Source organism: Oncorhynchus masou, chromosome 24, assembly GCF_036934945.1.
Source record: "Oncorhynchus masou masou isolate Uvic2021 chromosome 24, UVic_Omas_1.1, whole genome shotgun sequence".
In the NCBI taxonomy this organism is placed as follows: Eukaryota; Metazoa; Chordata; class Actinopteri; order Salmoniformes; family Salmonidae; genus Oncorhynchus; species Oncorhynchus masou.
The window spans coordinates 80,903,355-80,917,242 of record NC_088235.1 but is presented as its reverse complement, the minus strand read 5'-3'; the positions used below and the strand labels follow the sequence as shown (position 1 = coordinate 80,917,242).

The window sequence follows — 13,888 nt, the reverse complement described above, 5'->3', positions numbered from 1 at the left end:
GTATATTCTGTTTTGCCGCTGAATCTAGTTGATCATCCCTGAAGAAGAACTGTATGTAAGATATGGCAGGACACAGAAGCAACGATAGTGTTGATATACTGTAATTTACATTTATAGACCAGACATTACCTACGAATGGCCTTTATAGAATTGTCATTAATTGTTTTTCTCTCTCCTTCAAACATCCTCCCTTCCTTTTTGGAGGTGCTTCAATTGCCAGTCTTTTCTCACCCACGGGGACACGGGGAGGGCAGGTGTCTGTCTGCCACACACAAAACACTCCATTGTCTGTCTTGTGCTTCCTTTCCCTAGCCTTATCTCAACCCACCGTAGTATTCACTGTCCCTCCACATCTTACAACATAGGATAGTTTCTCAAGGACACATCACATAGTATGAGCTGCGTATTTGGCAGCCTGTCCTCCTTAGCTGAAAGAGGGCGGTACATAAAACCCATCTCCCTCGCTGACCTGACCCAAAACAAGTGTTCCATCCAGACGTGACTGGACAGACAGGGTTACCATGAGGCTATGGTGCATATTCGGCTTGATGCTGCTGCTGCCCAGCACAATGGTCACTCTGCCACACCAGGGCAGACTGAGTGACAGCCTGCTAGGCCGGTGTCAGGAGGACCCCACGCCAGACCACCCAGGAACAGGGCCAGGTCAGTCACACTATTCACCATCCCAATTACACTGTCCGTACTGCTGTTTGTAACTTGTTACATTGATATGAATCTGTATGCCTGGGACCTGGCCATAGCTGTGACCAAACATGGATTCATTAGCATTTGCAAGAAAATATTGTATGCATTGTAATGCACAGTTTTTTACTTTGTGCTCTATTTGTTAATTACATTAAATAACTGCTTATTAGAATTTTCTGTAATTTAATTTATCACATTGTGAATGATGCAATATCATCTCTGAATAAGGTCATCTTTTGACCATCAAATTATACATTTGTCAAAATATTGTTATGGGAATACAGCCTTCTGTGACTACATTTAGTCTGTTCTTTCATCCAAGGAGACAACCGTTCAGTGGAGGTTGGAAAAGGTTTGGGAGAGAATGCCTTAACAGTGAAGGAGACCATAAACTCCCATCCCAGCGCTCCTCACCTACCTGGGGACACTCCATGTTTCGGAAGGATACCATCTCATGGAGAGGTTATTGAGGATATGTTTTCAGCACTTCGTGAAGGTTGGGGCCAGGAAAGCGACCTGAGAAAGGAGGATTTGACTCGATTTGGCGTTTGCTCACACTCTGATGATGCTCCAGTACCTGCCTTATCCACACTAGCCGAAGAAGCCAAAAAAGAGAAACATGGGCTACATGTTTGGCACCCAATCAAAGGTAAATTTTTGTCTCTTTCCAGATTTCAGCTTTGTAGGTATGGCACAGATATGGATCTGATTCTGAATGTACTGAAATGGGATGTTATGTCTTGTCTATCAGAGCTCATGGAGGGTGAAGTGGAGGGAGGGGGTCTTGTGTTGACCTTCCACCTCCCCCGGCCTCCCCTCTCCAATATCAAGCCCATACTGCTCCTTGCCTTTAGAAACCCCAGAACAGGAGCGCTCGGTGCCATCACTTTCACCAGTCACTCTCTGCAGCCTTACAAACAGGTTTGAATTCATTACCTGCTCAAGAACAACTTCTTACTTGTCATTCACATTTTATAAGTCTTGTCTTTACCATGATGTTTATAGACCATTAAAGGAAAACTCCACTCCAAAACTATTTTTTCATAAGTCCACTGTTGACACAGTCCCAAATGTTTTGTATGTCAGCTGTCAAGTTTTCAAGATATTGTGCTTTCGCGAAGCAGTGTCACTGGTCACATCATCACGATGATGCATTTCTCACCATGATAATGTGGCAGGTGACATTTTGCTTCTTTAGTTTTTGATGTTCTACTATTATCTGACTCAACCTATTCCCACTTCTCTCAGACAGTATGTATTTCAGAAGGAACACAGTTCCTCATCCTAACAGGAAAGCAACCCGAGGGCAAAAGTCAACTGAAATGGAGATTCAATGTTGACACAAAAACACCAGAGACAGGTAAGAATATCTTTTACAGCGTATCGTGTTCAAGTTAATATGCTTTTCTTCCATCAACATGTCTCAAGATTATTCACCTTTCGGCAGGACAAAAGCTGTCTGAACTACGAGGTATCCTGATTGGTGACGGAACAAGAAGTGATGTCAGTGTTATTCCCCTGGTGCTTTTCTCAACGAATAGAGGAACTGATGAAAGGTCAGTTAGCTTTGTCTTTTTTCAAATGCGGTAACTATTACTGTCTTTTTCTTTAAGTGATTGAAGCCATAGAGATTCTTAAATGAGTGTAATTGTCTTCCTCAGAGTGACAGAAAAGCTGAGTCCCTCCCCTGCTCCCTCTGGGACCTACACGTTTCTGTGTGAGCTGCAGAAGTTCCTCAGTGATGTCATGCCACCACAGACGCAGTCACAACCATGGGCTGCTTCGGTCCCTCTGTACTCTCTGGACTCTCTTCCCCCCCTGTCCCTTGGGGTGTCGTCCAGTGAGACCCTCCTTGCCAGGCTGCTCAACTCCTCAGCTCCCACCCTGTTCTCTTTCCCCACACAGGGCTCTGTGCTCCAGGGGCATCGCGGGGAGCTGTCCCTGCAGCCCGCCCTACTAGAGGTGCTCAGGCAGAGGCTGGAGGAGGTTCTGGTCCAGATGCGGGTGGAGGAGGTGGGCAAAGCAGGAATGGACAGACTGAGGAGACTCCAGGAACTCAGTGTCCTTCCTAAAGAGGGCGAGGAAGCACCAGCAGGTGAGCAGGCCTCAATGTAAATGTATGATAAATGTCTGGGCATGAATTGAATTGCTAAGTCGTTTAAACCTTTTTTTCTTTCACTCACATAGGTGTTGGGAGCCCCAGTGAGACGCAGTACCGAGCCCTGCTTCTGCTGAAGGCCCTGCAGACAGTAGTGGGAGCCTGGGATGTGGAGAGGGGGCAGCGGGCCACCAGAGCAGGCCAGAAGGGCCCAGGGAACCGGCACCTTTGTCGACTGCACAGTCTCACCGTGTCCCTGGAGAAATACCTGCTGTCTCCTCCTGAGGCCACCATCTACAACTGCCAGGGAGTCTGCAGCTTTCCCCTGACCAACGGGAATAACCATGCTATCCTGCTTAACAGCCAGATCCAGAGTGGCCTGGCCCTGGAGCGCTCGCCTTGCTGTGTGCCTGTGGACTATGAGGACCTCAAGGTGGTGGAGTTGGATGAGCATGGAACCAATATCTGCTACAAACCAAACATGGTGGCCAAGGAGTGTGGATGCCGCTGACTCCTCCATGTGGTGCAATGATTGGTATTAAAGGGCCAGGGCACCTGGGTTGTTGCACCATTACTCAATAAAAGTCAAGTAGAATTGCATGTTTTAAATCATCGAGTGCATTTATTTTGTTTATTGTAAATACATTATCATATCTAGTTCTCTAAAATATTAGCTGATTTACTGATTTAATACACATTTTGTCACTCAGTTATGTAAATAGAAAACTCATTGGCTCAGTGCACATATTGGATCTTTCAAGTACAATTTGTGCATTATCAATTTGCACCACATGATCGTATTGAAGGCTGAAAGAATATATTGATCATCAAATACGAGATAGGAACCAGCTCATCTTATTGATTTCTGTATACCCTTTAAATATGAAGAACATTTATGCATGATCAGATAAGACTGTATGGTGCATTTAAGATCATTGTGATGTTTTTTTTTACAGTAGTAACATTTTAACTACAATATATCCTTATATTTCAACATAATAAACACACTTTGATTAGTCCTTCAGAAAATGTTTTCCTTTCTTGTTGTACTATCCTCCTCTTTCCCCTCCTGTACCATTCTCCATAATGTATTTGCTCTATCATTCCTTTAACAGCCCTTTGTCAGACACATCTCTGTTTCTGATTCTCAAGATTCCCCCTCTTCTCTTTGGATTTCCTTTTCTTCCATCGTCTGAGCCCCAACTCAGCAAGCTGTCCCACAGAGAGGCTGCAGGCTGCAGGGAGGGAACAGGAAACACACAGGATCATTACATAAGGTTCCGAGCACGTAATTATTTGTTATTCACTGTGATAGTTATAAGAGGGACACTTGAAGAAAATAAGCTATGAGCTCCAATACCTGAGCTATGCCGTCTGGTTGTAGACCCGTGCCTCCAAGGAACATCTGAGGAAGATCCTTCTCCTCTAGCAGTACATCCAGAGCATCTGAACCACAACAGATAGTGCCTGAGCTCGTCTGTGTGCATTGAGGTTATGAGAAAATGACAAATGTTTCAACACTCACCGTGTATTTCATTCACGCCTGAGCTCACAAGCACAATGATGATGGCAAACACTATGCAACGGTTCAGAGTAATGCTTTTCCATGGGTTCTCAACCTCACTCAAACTTTGGATGGACAAAATGCGTTCATATGACACTAGAGGTAAACAGAGAGAGTAATAAGTCAACATGGGACAAAATATATTATTACTGAATGTAGAAATGTAAATGTATTGGATAAGGATTGTATTACTGCCGAGGCTCTCAGATGATAATGTTCTGGGTCTGTTGCGTCCTGTAAAGTCCGGTAATATTGAGGTTTTGCTGCTGCAAGATATTTCAAGAGGAAACTACTAACACATTGTGTATTCTGCATCTCAGTAAAGGTTATGACTAAATCTACATTTTTCAACTGAAAATTCACTCTTAAACCACATAGGCTACAAGGATAGAGCTGAGTATACACATGCATTGGGTTACATTGCATGTTTATTCTGAGGCGGTTCAGTCCGATTTAAAGCATATGTGGCATAGACCATGTAGCATTGCTAGAAATAGACATCTTGCTGAATCAACAGAGGAAGAGTAATATATAGACAGTCTTTGTCAAATAAATGATTCCCAAACTAGATTATAATGCAAACCTTTAAAAACCCATACATGACAGATTGAGTCTTACCTGGGTTGACCTTTTTCTCCTATGGAAAGCAATTGATTTCTGTTCACTGGGGTCGGAAAGTGTCTTATAGCCTGCCCTGCTTCAGATGACATGGTCCCTGACAGGCAGGCACAGCTGAGAGCTTATGACAAAAGTAAAAATACATCACTGGAGGGATTGCTGCTATACACCCTGTATGCTATGGCCTGGCCACCCTCATAAACACCATACCATTCTGATCCCTATCTTCGAAGTGTGTCACTGTAGGCTATGGCGAGGGGAAATAGGCAGTATAGCTACAGTTTGTATGCCAGAGACGTGATAACTATGTTTCCATTAAAGGGCATTACATGTCGCTTGCATGAATTATCAGACTGGGTATTTTGTCATTAAAATCATCATAACAACAAATATAGTACAAAATACAATAAATGTAAGTACCTGACGATAGACACAAGGAAGTACATTAGCTGTGCAGGACAACATTATATTGATGGCTGTAGATTCGTGATTCGTCTGTTAGCATGGAAATAACTGTGAATTAGCAGTTAGAAAATGCGACCATTACAATTAGAGCATGCTACCTAACTCATCTCTTACAGCAATAACATACAAACGCACATCCCAGGATGCCCCCGATATCTAACAAGTACCGTACACGGTGGCCAGTTTATTAAGTACACCACCCCGTTCACCAAAATGGTTTGCTTCTACAGACAGTGAGTCACGTGGCCATGGCTTGCTATATAAAGCAGGCAGACAGGCATCAAGGTATTCAGTTACTGTTCATTGAACGTTAGAATGGGCAAAACAAGTGACCGAAGCAACTTTAAGTGTGGTATGATCGTTGATTGCAGGCGCGCCGGTTCCAGTGTCTCAGACACGGCCAGCATCCTTGGCTTTATACGCACGACAGTGTCTAGGGTTTACCGAGAATGGTGTGACAACTAAAATACATCCAGTCAGTGGCAGTCCTGTGGGCAAAAAACAGCTTATTGATTAGAGAGGTCGCAGGAAATGGCAAGATTCATGCAAGCAAACAGGCAAATAACCACACAGTACACGGGCTATTGCAGAAGACGACCACACCGGGTTCCACTCCTATCAGCTAAAAACAACAAGAAGCAGCTCCAGTGGGCATGCAATCACCAATACCCCATCCTCCCTGGTGTCAACGGTACAGGCTGGTGGCGGGGGTGTAATGGTGTGAGGGATGTTTTCTGGCACACATTCGGTTCCTTGATACCAATTGGTCAACACCTTGTATAATCAATACCCCCAATGAATTCAGGCTGTTCTGGAAGCAAAGGGGGGGGTCCGAACCAGTGTTTGTGATTATACCCTGATGAAGACAGCTTGGCTGTCGAAACGTTGGTAATTCAATTTTTGCATCTGAGCTCCTAGAGTGTGCAGCTCTCTTTTATTTTCAAGTTTTCTTCTCCGCTAGCCAGCACCTCGCCTAAATAGGTGTGCGTTTCTTTTTCTTCCTGAGGGGTCTGACCCAGTACCTAATAAACTGTCCTCTGAGTGTATATACTGTATATACACACACATCAGGACATGTACATAGTGAACTCGTACACATTGTAAATAGAATTCACTATTTCAGAACGTGACCTATCATGAATTATCAGACTGGGAAGAATTGATGTTCGCAATCTCCCCGTAACTGCAAGCGTAACCAATGACATAACATCTTATTGATATGTAAATGTAACCAACCAATAGGAATACATAAACTTTGAATACATGTGGCAAGTGGAAACATAACCAACCCTGTTACACAAAAAAACCTCTTTGCGTACTGCAAAACATGAATTTAATAATTCTAGGTTCTCTTTGGTTTTTGTAGAACCTCCTGCAACTGGAAACGGACATTTATAAGATAGCCTTTTCCCCAAATCATCAATGAAGACAGTATCACCAAAAGAAGGTTAGTTGAAAAATCTATAGCTGCATTTTGCATAAGCCTAACCTGTAACACCCAGTAGTGGAGACATAGTTATTACATGAATGGTGTACAAACTGCAGCTAAGGCAGTAGCCTGTGTTAATTATAACAACAAAGTGCTCTCCAACCATTAGATATAGCCACAATCCAAAACATTATCATCATCCACATGTCTAAACTATACAGTTTAATCAAAAACATGACTACAGCATATGGCCTAGAGGAGTAGTACAGTTTGTTTGTTAAAGGCCCAGTGCAGTCAAACGTGATTATTCTGTGTTTTATATACACTGCTCAAACACAAGTAACACATCCTAGATCTGAATAAATGAAATATTCTTATTAAATACTTTTTCCTTTACATAGTTGAATGTGCTGACAACAAAATCACACAAAAATGATCAATGGAAATCAAATTTATCAACCCATGGAGGTCTAGATTTGGAGTCACATTCAAAATTAAAGTGGAAAACCACACTACAGGCTGATCCAACTTTGATGTAATGTCCTTAAAACAAGTCAAAATTAGGCTCAGTAGTGTGTGTGGCCTCCACATGCCTGTATGACCTCCCTACAACGCCTGGGCATGCTCTTGATGAGGTGGCGGATGGTCTCCTGAGGGATCTCCTCCCAGACCTGGGCTAAAGCATCCGCCAACTCCTGGACAGTCTGTGGTGCAACGTGGCGTTGGTGGATGGAGCGAGACATGATGTCCCAGATGTGCTCAATTGGATTCAGGTCTGGGGAACAGGGGCCAGTCCATAGCATCAATGCCTTCCTCTTTCAGGAACTGCTGACACACTCCAACCACATGAGGTCTAGCATTGTCTTGCATTAGGAGGAACCCATGGCCAACCGCACCAGCATATGGTCTCACAAGGGGTCTGAGGATCTCATCTCGGTACCTAATGGCAGTCAGGCTACCTCTGGCGAGCACATGGAGGGCTGTGCGGCCCCTCACCATGACTGACCCACCTCCAAACTGGTCATGCTGGAGGATGTTGCAGGCAGCAGAACGTTCTCCACAGCGTCTCCAGACTGTCACATGTGTTCAGTGTGAACCTGCTTTCATCTGTGAAGAGCACAGGGCGCCAGTGGCGAATTTGCCAATCTTGGTGTTCTCTGGCATGTAGTTGTGAAAATTAATCCACTATGCTGTTTATTTTCTACGTCATATCCTTGAGTCTGCCTTTAATATAACCTAGGGAGTCTCTGTCTCGGCTTGATGTGAATTACCGTGGACTGGCTTGTACATAAAGCATCCTCCATTCAAGCTGAAAAGGCAAAGCATGAAGCATGACATTATACAGAACATTAATAGACAAGAACAGCTCAAGGACAGAACTACATAAAAAAAATATGAAAGGCACACGTAGCCTAAATATCAATGCATTCACTATCTAGGTCAAATAGGGGAGAGGCGTTGTGCCGCGAGGTGTTGCTTTGTCTGTTTTTTTAAACCAGATTTGCAGTTCATTTGAGCAATATGAGATGGAACTGAATTCCATGCAATAATGGCTCTATTTAATACTGTATGCTTTCTTGAATTTGTTCGATATTTGGGGACTGTGAAAAGACCCCTGATGGCATGTCTGATGGGCTAAGTGTGTGTGTCAGAGCTGTTTGTAAGTTTACTGTGCAAACAATGTGATTTTCTTCACATTAATGTTTCTTATAGAAAGAAGTGATGCAGTCAGTCTTTCCTCAACTCTTAGCCAAGAGAGACTAGCATGCATAGTATTTACAATGAAGAGCAAGACGTGGCACACTGTTCTGGGCCAGCTGCAGCTTAACTAGGTATTTCCTTGCAGCACTCGACCACACGACTGGACAATAATCAAGATAAGACAAAACTAGAAGCTGCAGGACTTGCTTTTTGGAGTGTGGTGTCAAAAAATTAGAGCATCTCTTTATTACGGACAGACCTCTCCCCATCGTTACAACCATTGGATCTATAGGTTTTGACCATGACAGTTTACAATCTAAGGTAACACCAAGTAATTTAGTCTCCTCAACTTGTTCAACAGCCACACCATTCATTACCAGATTCAGCTGAGGTCTAGAACTTAGGGAATGATTTGTAACAAATACAACGCTCTTAGTTTTAGAGATGTTCAGGACCAGTTTATTCCCTACCACCCATTCCAAAACAGACTGCAACTCTTTGTTAAGGGTTTCACTGACTTCAGTAGCTGTGGTTGCTGATGTGTATATGGTTGAATCACCAGCATACATGGACACACATGCTTTGTTTAATACCAGTGGCAGATCATTGGTAAAAAGAGAAATGAGTAGAGGGCCTAGAGAGCTGCCCTGCAGTACACCACACTTTACATGTTTGACATTAGAGAAGCTTCCATTCAAGAAAGCCCTTTGAGTTCTATTAGCTAGATAGCTCTGAATCCACAATATGGCTGAGGTTGAAAAGCCATAACACATTTGTTTACAGAGAAATAGCATTGTAATTGGTCAAACACATTTTTTTCCAACAGTTTGCGAAGGGCTGTCAGCAATAGGTCTGCTGTTAGAACCAATAAAGGCCGCTTTACCACTCTTGGGTAGCGTAATTACTTTGGCTTCCCTCCAGGCCTGAGGACAAGACTTTTCTCTAGGCTCAGATTAAAGATGTGACAGATAGGAGTGGCTAAAGAGTCAGCTACCATCCTCAGTCACTTTCCATCTAAGCTGTCAATGCCAGGAGGTTTGTCATTTTTGATCGATAACAATTTTTTCAGCTCTTCCACACTAACTTTACAAAATCTAACTTAACATCTAACATCTTAACTAACATCTAACTTGCAATACTTTTCTTTCATTATTTGGTTTTTGTATGCATATATACGATGGCTCACTGTTCATTGTTGGCATTTCCTGCCTAAGCTTGCCCACTTTGTCGATGAAGTAATCATTCAAATAATTGGCAACATCAAATGGTTTTGAGATGAATAAGCCATCTGATTCGATGAAAGATGGAGTTGAATTACCCATTCTGCCCATAATAAAATGTATTGTACTCCAACATTTTTTCCCGTACTATATAAAGACAAAGCAAAAACAAGTTTCAAGAAATATTTGGTAATTTATATATATTTTAAAGCTGAAATATGACATTTATATAGGTATTCAGACCGTTTACTCAGTAATTTGGTGAAGCACCTCTGGCAGCAACTACAGCCTTGAGTGATCTTGGTTATGACACTACAAGCTTGGCATATCGATATTTGGGGAGTTTCTTCCATTCTTCTCTGCAGATCCTCAAACTCTGTCAGGTTGGTTGGGGAGCGTTGCTGCACAGCTATTTTCAGGTCTCACCAGAGATGTGAACCCAGAACGGGTTCAAGTCTGGGCTCTGGCTGGGCCACTCAAGGACATTCAGAGACTTGTCCCAAAGCCACTTCTGTGTTGTCTTGGCTGTGTGCTTAGGTTTGTTGTCCTGTTGGAAGGTGAACCATCGCCCCAGTATGAGGTCCTGAGCGCTCTGAAGCAGGTTTTCATCAAGGATCTCTCTGTACTTTGCTCCATTCATCTTTGCCTCGATCTTGACTAGTCTCCCAGTCCCTGCCACTGAAAAACATCCCCACAGCATGACGCTGCCTCCACCATGCGTCACCGTAAGGATAGTGCATGGTTTCTTCCGGACGTGATGCTTGGCATTCAGGCCAAAGAGTTCAATCTTGGTTTCATCAGACCAGAGAATCTGGTTTAGGTGCCTTTTGGCAAACTCCAAGCGGACTGTCATGTGCCTTTTACTGAGGAGTTGCTTCCGTTTGGCACTCTACCATAAAGGCCTGATTGGTGGAGTGCTGTAAAGACGGTTGTAATTCTGGAAGGTTTGCCTATCTCCACAGAGGAACTCTGGAGCTCTGTCAGAGTGACCATTGGGATCTTGGTCAACTCCCTTATGTAAATAAGGCTCATGTCAGCCCCAGAGTCGATGAATACCCAGAGAGATTTTGACTGGTTCCCCCATAGCAAAATGGCATGAAAAGGGGTGCGAGTAAGGGGAGAGAAAATTTTCGCAGTATGGCCCACCAGAGTACTCGCTCCTACCGGTGAGCCTGGTCTTTTAGTAGACAGTTGGAGACGAAATGACCAGTAGTCCCGCAATACAGGCAACTCTTAGTCTGAAGCTTGTATAGCCGTTGGGCTGGAGACAGTATAGCTGTGCCTAATTGCATTGACTCGTGAAGAGGTGAGTTGGCAGACTTCGGAGACTCTCGGGGGAACTCAGGTAGCCTAAGGTTCTCTTGGAAATGGAGCCGTCGGGGACTTCCGGGATACCTCGGAGGCGAGGTGGAATCCTTGGGCGGCCGAGGGAAATCGAATCTCCTCTCCTTCCTTCGTTCCCGTAGTCGCCCATTGATCCGAATGGTCAAGGCGATGAGATAGTCGAGATCCGTCAGTAGTTCCCAGGCTGCAAGCTCATCCTTTACTTCCTCTGATATTCCGTGCAGGAACATGTCGAACAGTGCTTCCAGGTTCCAGGCACTCCCAGCTGCCGACATGCAGAAATCCACCGCATAGTCCGCCACACTGAGGGAGTCTTGTCCGAGTAACTTCTGGGCAGCCTCTCTCCCAGACAATGGAGCATCGAAAACCTCTGCCACTAACTCCTCCAGACTGAAACATACGGCCAACTGTTGTTCCCATACTGTCATAGCCCAGGCAAGAGCCCTCCCTGACATCAGCGTGAGGAGGTATGCTATCATAGTGCGGTCCGAGGCGAAGGAGGAGGGCTTCAGCTCGATGATGAGGGAACACTGAGCGAGAAACGCACGACAGGTGCCCAATTCTTCATCGAAGCGTTCCGGGGGAGGTAGGTGGGGTTCCAGGGTGGCCGGGGAGGTGGTGCTGCTAACAGCCGGGATACTGAGGGGCTGGTAGGTTACTGTCGTTGTAGGCTTCCTAACAGACAACCAGCGGAATTGCTCCAGGAATGTGTTCAACACTCGGTCATGGCGTTCTGCCAAGGTCTGGAACCCTTCCATAAGACCTCGAAACAACTCCTCGTGCCTTCCAATGGTGGCTCCTTGGGGGAGATGGAGCTGGTCCGAGTCTGCTGGGTCAGTCATGGCCAGTTCGTACTTTCATGTTTTAGGGAAGACCCAGATGCAGACAGTGTCAAAGTAACAAAAGTTTATTACTAGAACAGGGGGCAGGCAAAATGACAGGTCAAGGGCAGTCAGAGGTCAGTAATCCAGATCAGAGTCCAAAAGGTACAGAACGGCAGGCAGTCTCAGGGGCAGGCAGAATGGTCAAAACCAGGAAAACTAGAAAACAGGAACTAGCCACAGACAGGCGCAAGGGGAAAACCACTGGTAGGCTTGATGAACATAACGAACTGGCAACAAACAAACAGAGAACACAGGTATAAATACACTGGGCATAATGGGGAAGATGGGCGACACCTGGAGGGGGGTGTCGACAAGCACAAAGACAGGTGAAACAGATCAGGGAGTGTCAAAGACTGCATTGTAACCTTTTCTAATAAATGGTTAAAGGTACACTTGCTGTTTCCTTTATGAACCTTAGTTGTCAAAAAATATGAAAATGCTGATGGAAAATGGTGTCCCATAAAGTATGCATATTTAGCATTCTTGCCATTAAAGCTAGTTAATCTTAAGCCTAGGTGTCCCGCTAGCGGGACAACTTCAGGTGACACTGGAGGGCATGCAATTCAAATAAATAATCATAAAAATTATGAATATTAAACATTTAGGTACATACAAGTGTCTTATATCGGTTGAAATCTTAAATTATTGTTAATCTAACTGCACTGTCCAATTTACAGAAGCTATTACAGCGAAAGCATGCCATGCGATTGTTTGAGGATGGCGCCCCACATCAAAATATTTTTGCACAGGTTTCATAAATTCACAAATAGCGTTTAAATATTCACTTACTTTTTGAAAATGTTCCTCTGATTTGTCATCCAAAGGGTCCCAGCTATAACATGTAGTGTCGTTTTGTTAGATAAAATCCTTCTTTATATCCCAAAAAGTCAGTTTAGTTGGCGCCATCGATTTGAGTAATCCACTCATTCAACATACAGAGAAAGGAGTCCGAAAATCTACCCCTAAACTTTGTTTCAACAAGTCAAAATGCATTACTATATATTCCTCAGATACCCTAAAATGTAATCAAACTATAATATTTCTTACGGAAAGAAGTATGTTCAATAGGAAACTGATTTTAGTCTTGTCTTGGTGTGCGCAAACATGGATTTCCAAAACTAAAACTGTTATTTCTTATTCGTTATTCAAGTTTCAAGCCTGAAACCTTGAACATAGACTGCTGACACCCAGTGGAAGCCACAGGAATTGCATCCTGGGAGGTAGAATTGAGTATGCCCTTATACCGGCCATTGGAAGAGCATGGTCTCTCTCAAAAAAAAAACTATCTGGTTGGTTTTTCTTTGGATTTTCTCTTACCATATCTATTGTGGTATACTCTCCTACATTATTTTAACATTTATACAAACTTCAAATTGTTATCTTTCCAATGGTACCAATTATATGCATATCCTGGCTTCAGGGCCTGAGTAACAGGCAGTTTACTTTGGGCACGTCATTCAGACAGAAAGTGGAGAAAAAAGGGGCCTAGCCTGATGAAGTTTTAAGAATGGAAATGATGCCGTTGCAGCCTTAATGGATGATGCTTTATCTACCGAGGCTAACTTTAACAGACCAATAAGAAAGAGAGTTCCAAACCTCTCTGCCAATAACAGCTAGTTTTCAGTTTCCCCCTCCCCACTACCAGATCATCCTAGCAAAATTTTTGCTCAAGAAATTGCTCTTTGCTAAGAAGCTATTTTTGTTTCTTTTTGACCATTTTAATTTAAAACAATCAGAGTAATGTACTTAAGTACTTAATTGTTACCAAGAAATGATTTGATATTAAGATAAAAACGGCTGCATTGGACCTTTAATTCATCAAACGTCATGTATTTGGTACACTCCCTCTCCTTTGGGACC

General features: G+C 43.6%; 2 protein-coding genes across 4 annotated transcripts; one reads left to right on the top strand and one right to left on the bottom strand.

The window, feature by feature from the left end:
• The first annotated feature begins 254 nt into the window (after positions 1 to 254).
• amh (anti-Mullerian hormone) lies at positions 255 to 3,412 on the top strand. The gene is made up of 7 exons (XM_064935158.1): positions 255 to 663; positions 1,028 to 1,354; positions 1,457 to 1,626; positions 1,954 to 2,065; positions 2,153 to 2,261; positions 2,367 to 2,800; positions 2,893 to 3,412. Exons 1-7 carry the CDS (start codon positions 522 to 524, stop codon positions 3,312 to 3,314), a joined length of 1,716 nt encoding a protein of 571 aa, XP_064791230.1. The 5' UTR covers positions 255 to 521; the 3' UTR covers positions 3,315 to 3,412.
• On the bottom strand, positions 3,412 to 13,881 carry LOC135512786 (uncharacterized). Of its 3 annotated transcripts, none has more exons than XM_064935159.1 (6): positions 12,818 to 13,881; positions 4,986 to 5,106; positions 4,560 to 4,633; positions 4,329 to 4,463; positions 4,164 to 4,249; positions 3,412 to 4,038 (listed from the first exon to the last, which is right to left on the bottom strand). In XM_064935159.1, exons 2-6 carry the CDS (start codon positions 5,075 to 5,077, stop codon positions 3,904 to 3,906), a joined length of 522 nt encoding a protein of 173 aa, XP_064791231.1. In that variant the 5' UTR covers positions 5,078 to 5,106; positions 12,818 to 13,881; the 3' UTR covers positions 3,412 to 3,903. The 3 variants fall into 3 exon arrangements, with proteins under 3 accessions (XP_064791231.1, XP_064791233.1, XP_064791232.1); XM_064935161.1 differs by having other exon boundaries at positions 4,560 to 4,630; XM_064935160.1 differs by lacking the exon at positions 12,818 to 13,881 and adding an exon at positions 5,406 to 6,674.
• Between the last annotated feature and the right edge of the window lie 7 nt (positions 13,882 to 13,888).

Excerpts from the sequence above, each read along its gene's own strand:
- amh (XM_064935158.1), top strand. The coding sequence starts at position 522 with ATGAGGCTATGGTGCATATTCGGCTTGATGCTGCTGCTGCCCAGCACA. Across the intron at positions 2,066-2,152 it reads CACAAAAACACCAGAGACAG|GACAAAAGCTGTCTGAACTA; the intron begins GTAAGAATATCT and ends ACCTTTCGGCAG. Across the intron at positions 2,262-2,366 it reads AATAGAGGAACTGATGAAAG|AGTGACAGAAAAGCTGAGTC; the intron begins GTCAGTTAGCTT and ends TGTCTTCCTCAG.
- LOC135512786 (XM_064935159.1), bottom strand. The coding sequence starts at position 5,077 with ATGTCATCTGAAGCAGGGCAGGCTATAAGACACTTTCCGACCCCAGTG. Across the intron at positions 4,464-4,559 it reads ATCATCTGAGAGCCTCGGCA|TGTCATATGAACGCATTTTG; the intron begins GTAATACAATCC and ends GTTTACCTCTAG. Across the intron at positions 4,250-4,328 it reads AGGCGTGAATGAAATACACG|ATGCTCTGGATGTACTGCTA; the intron begins GTGAGTGTTGAA and ends GTTGTGGTTCAG.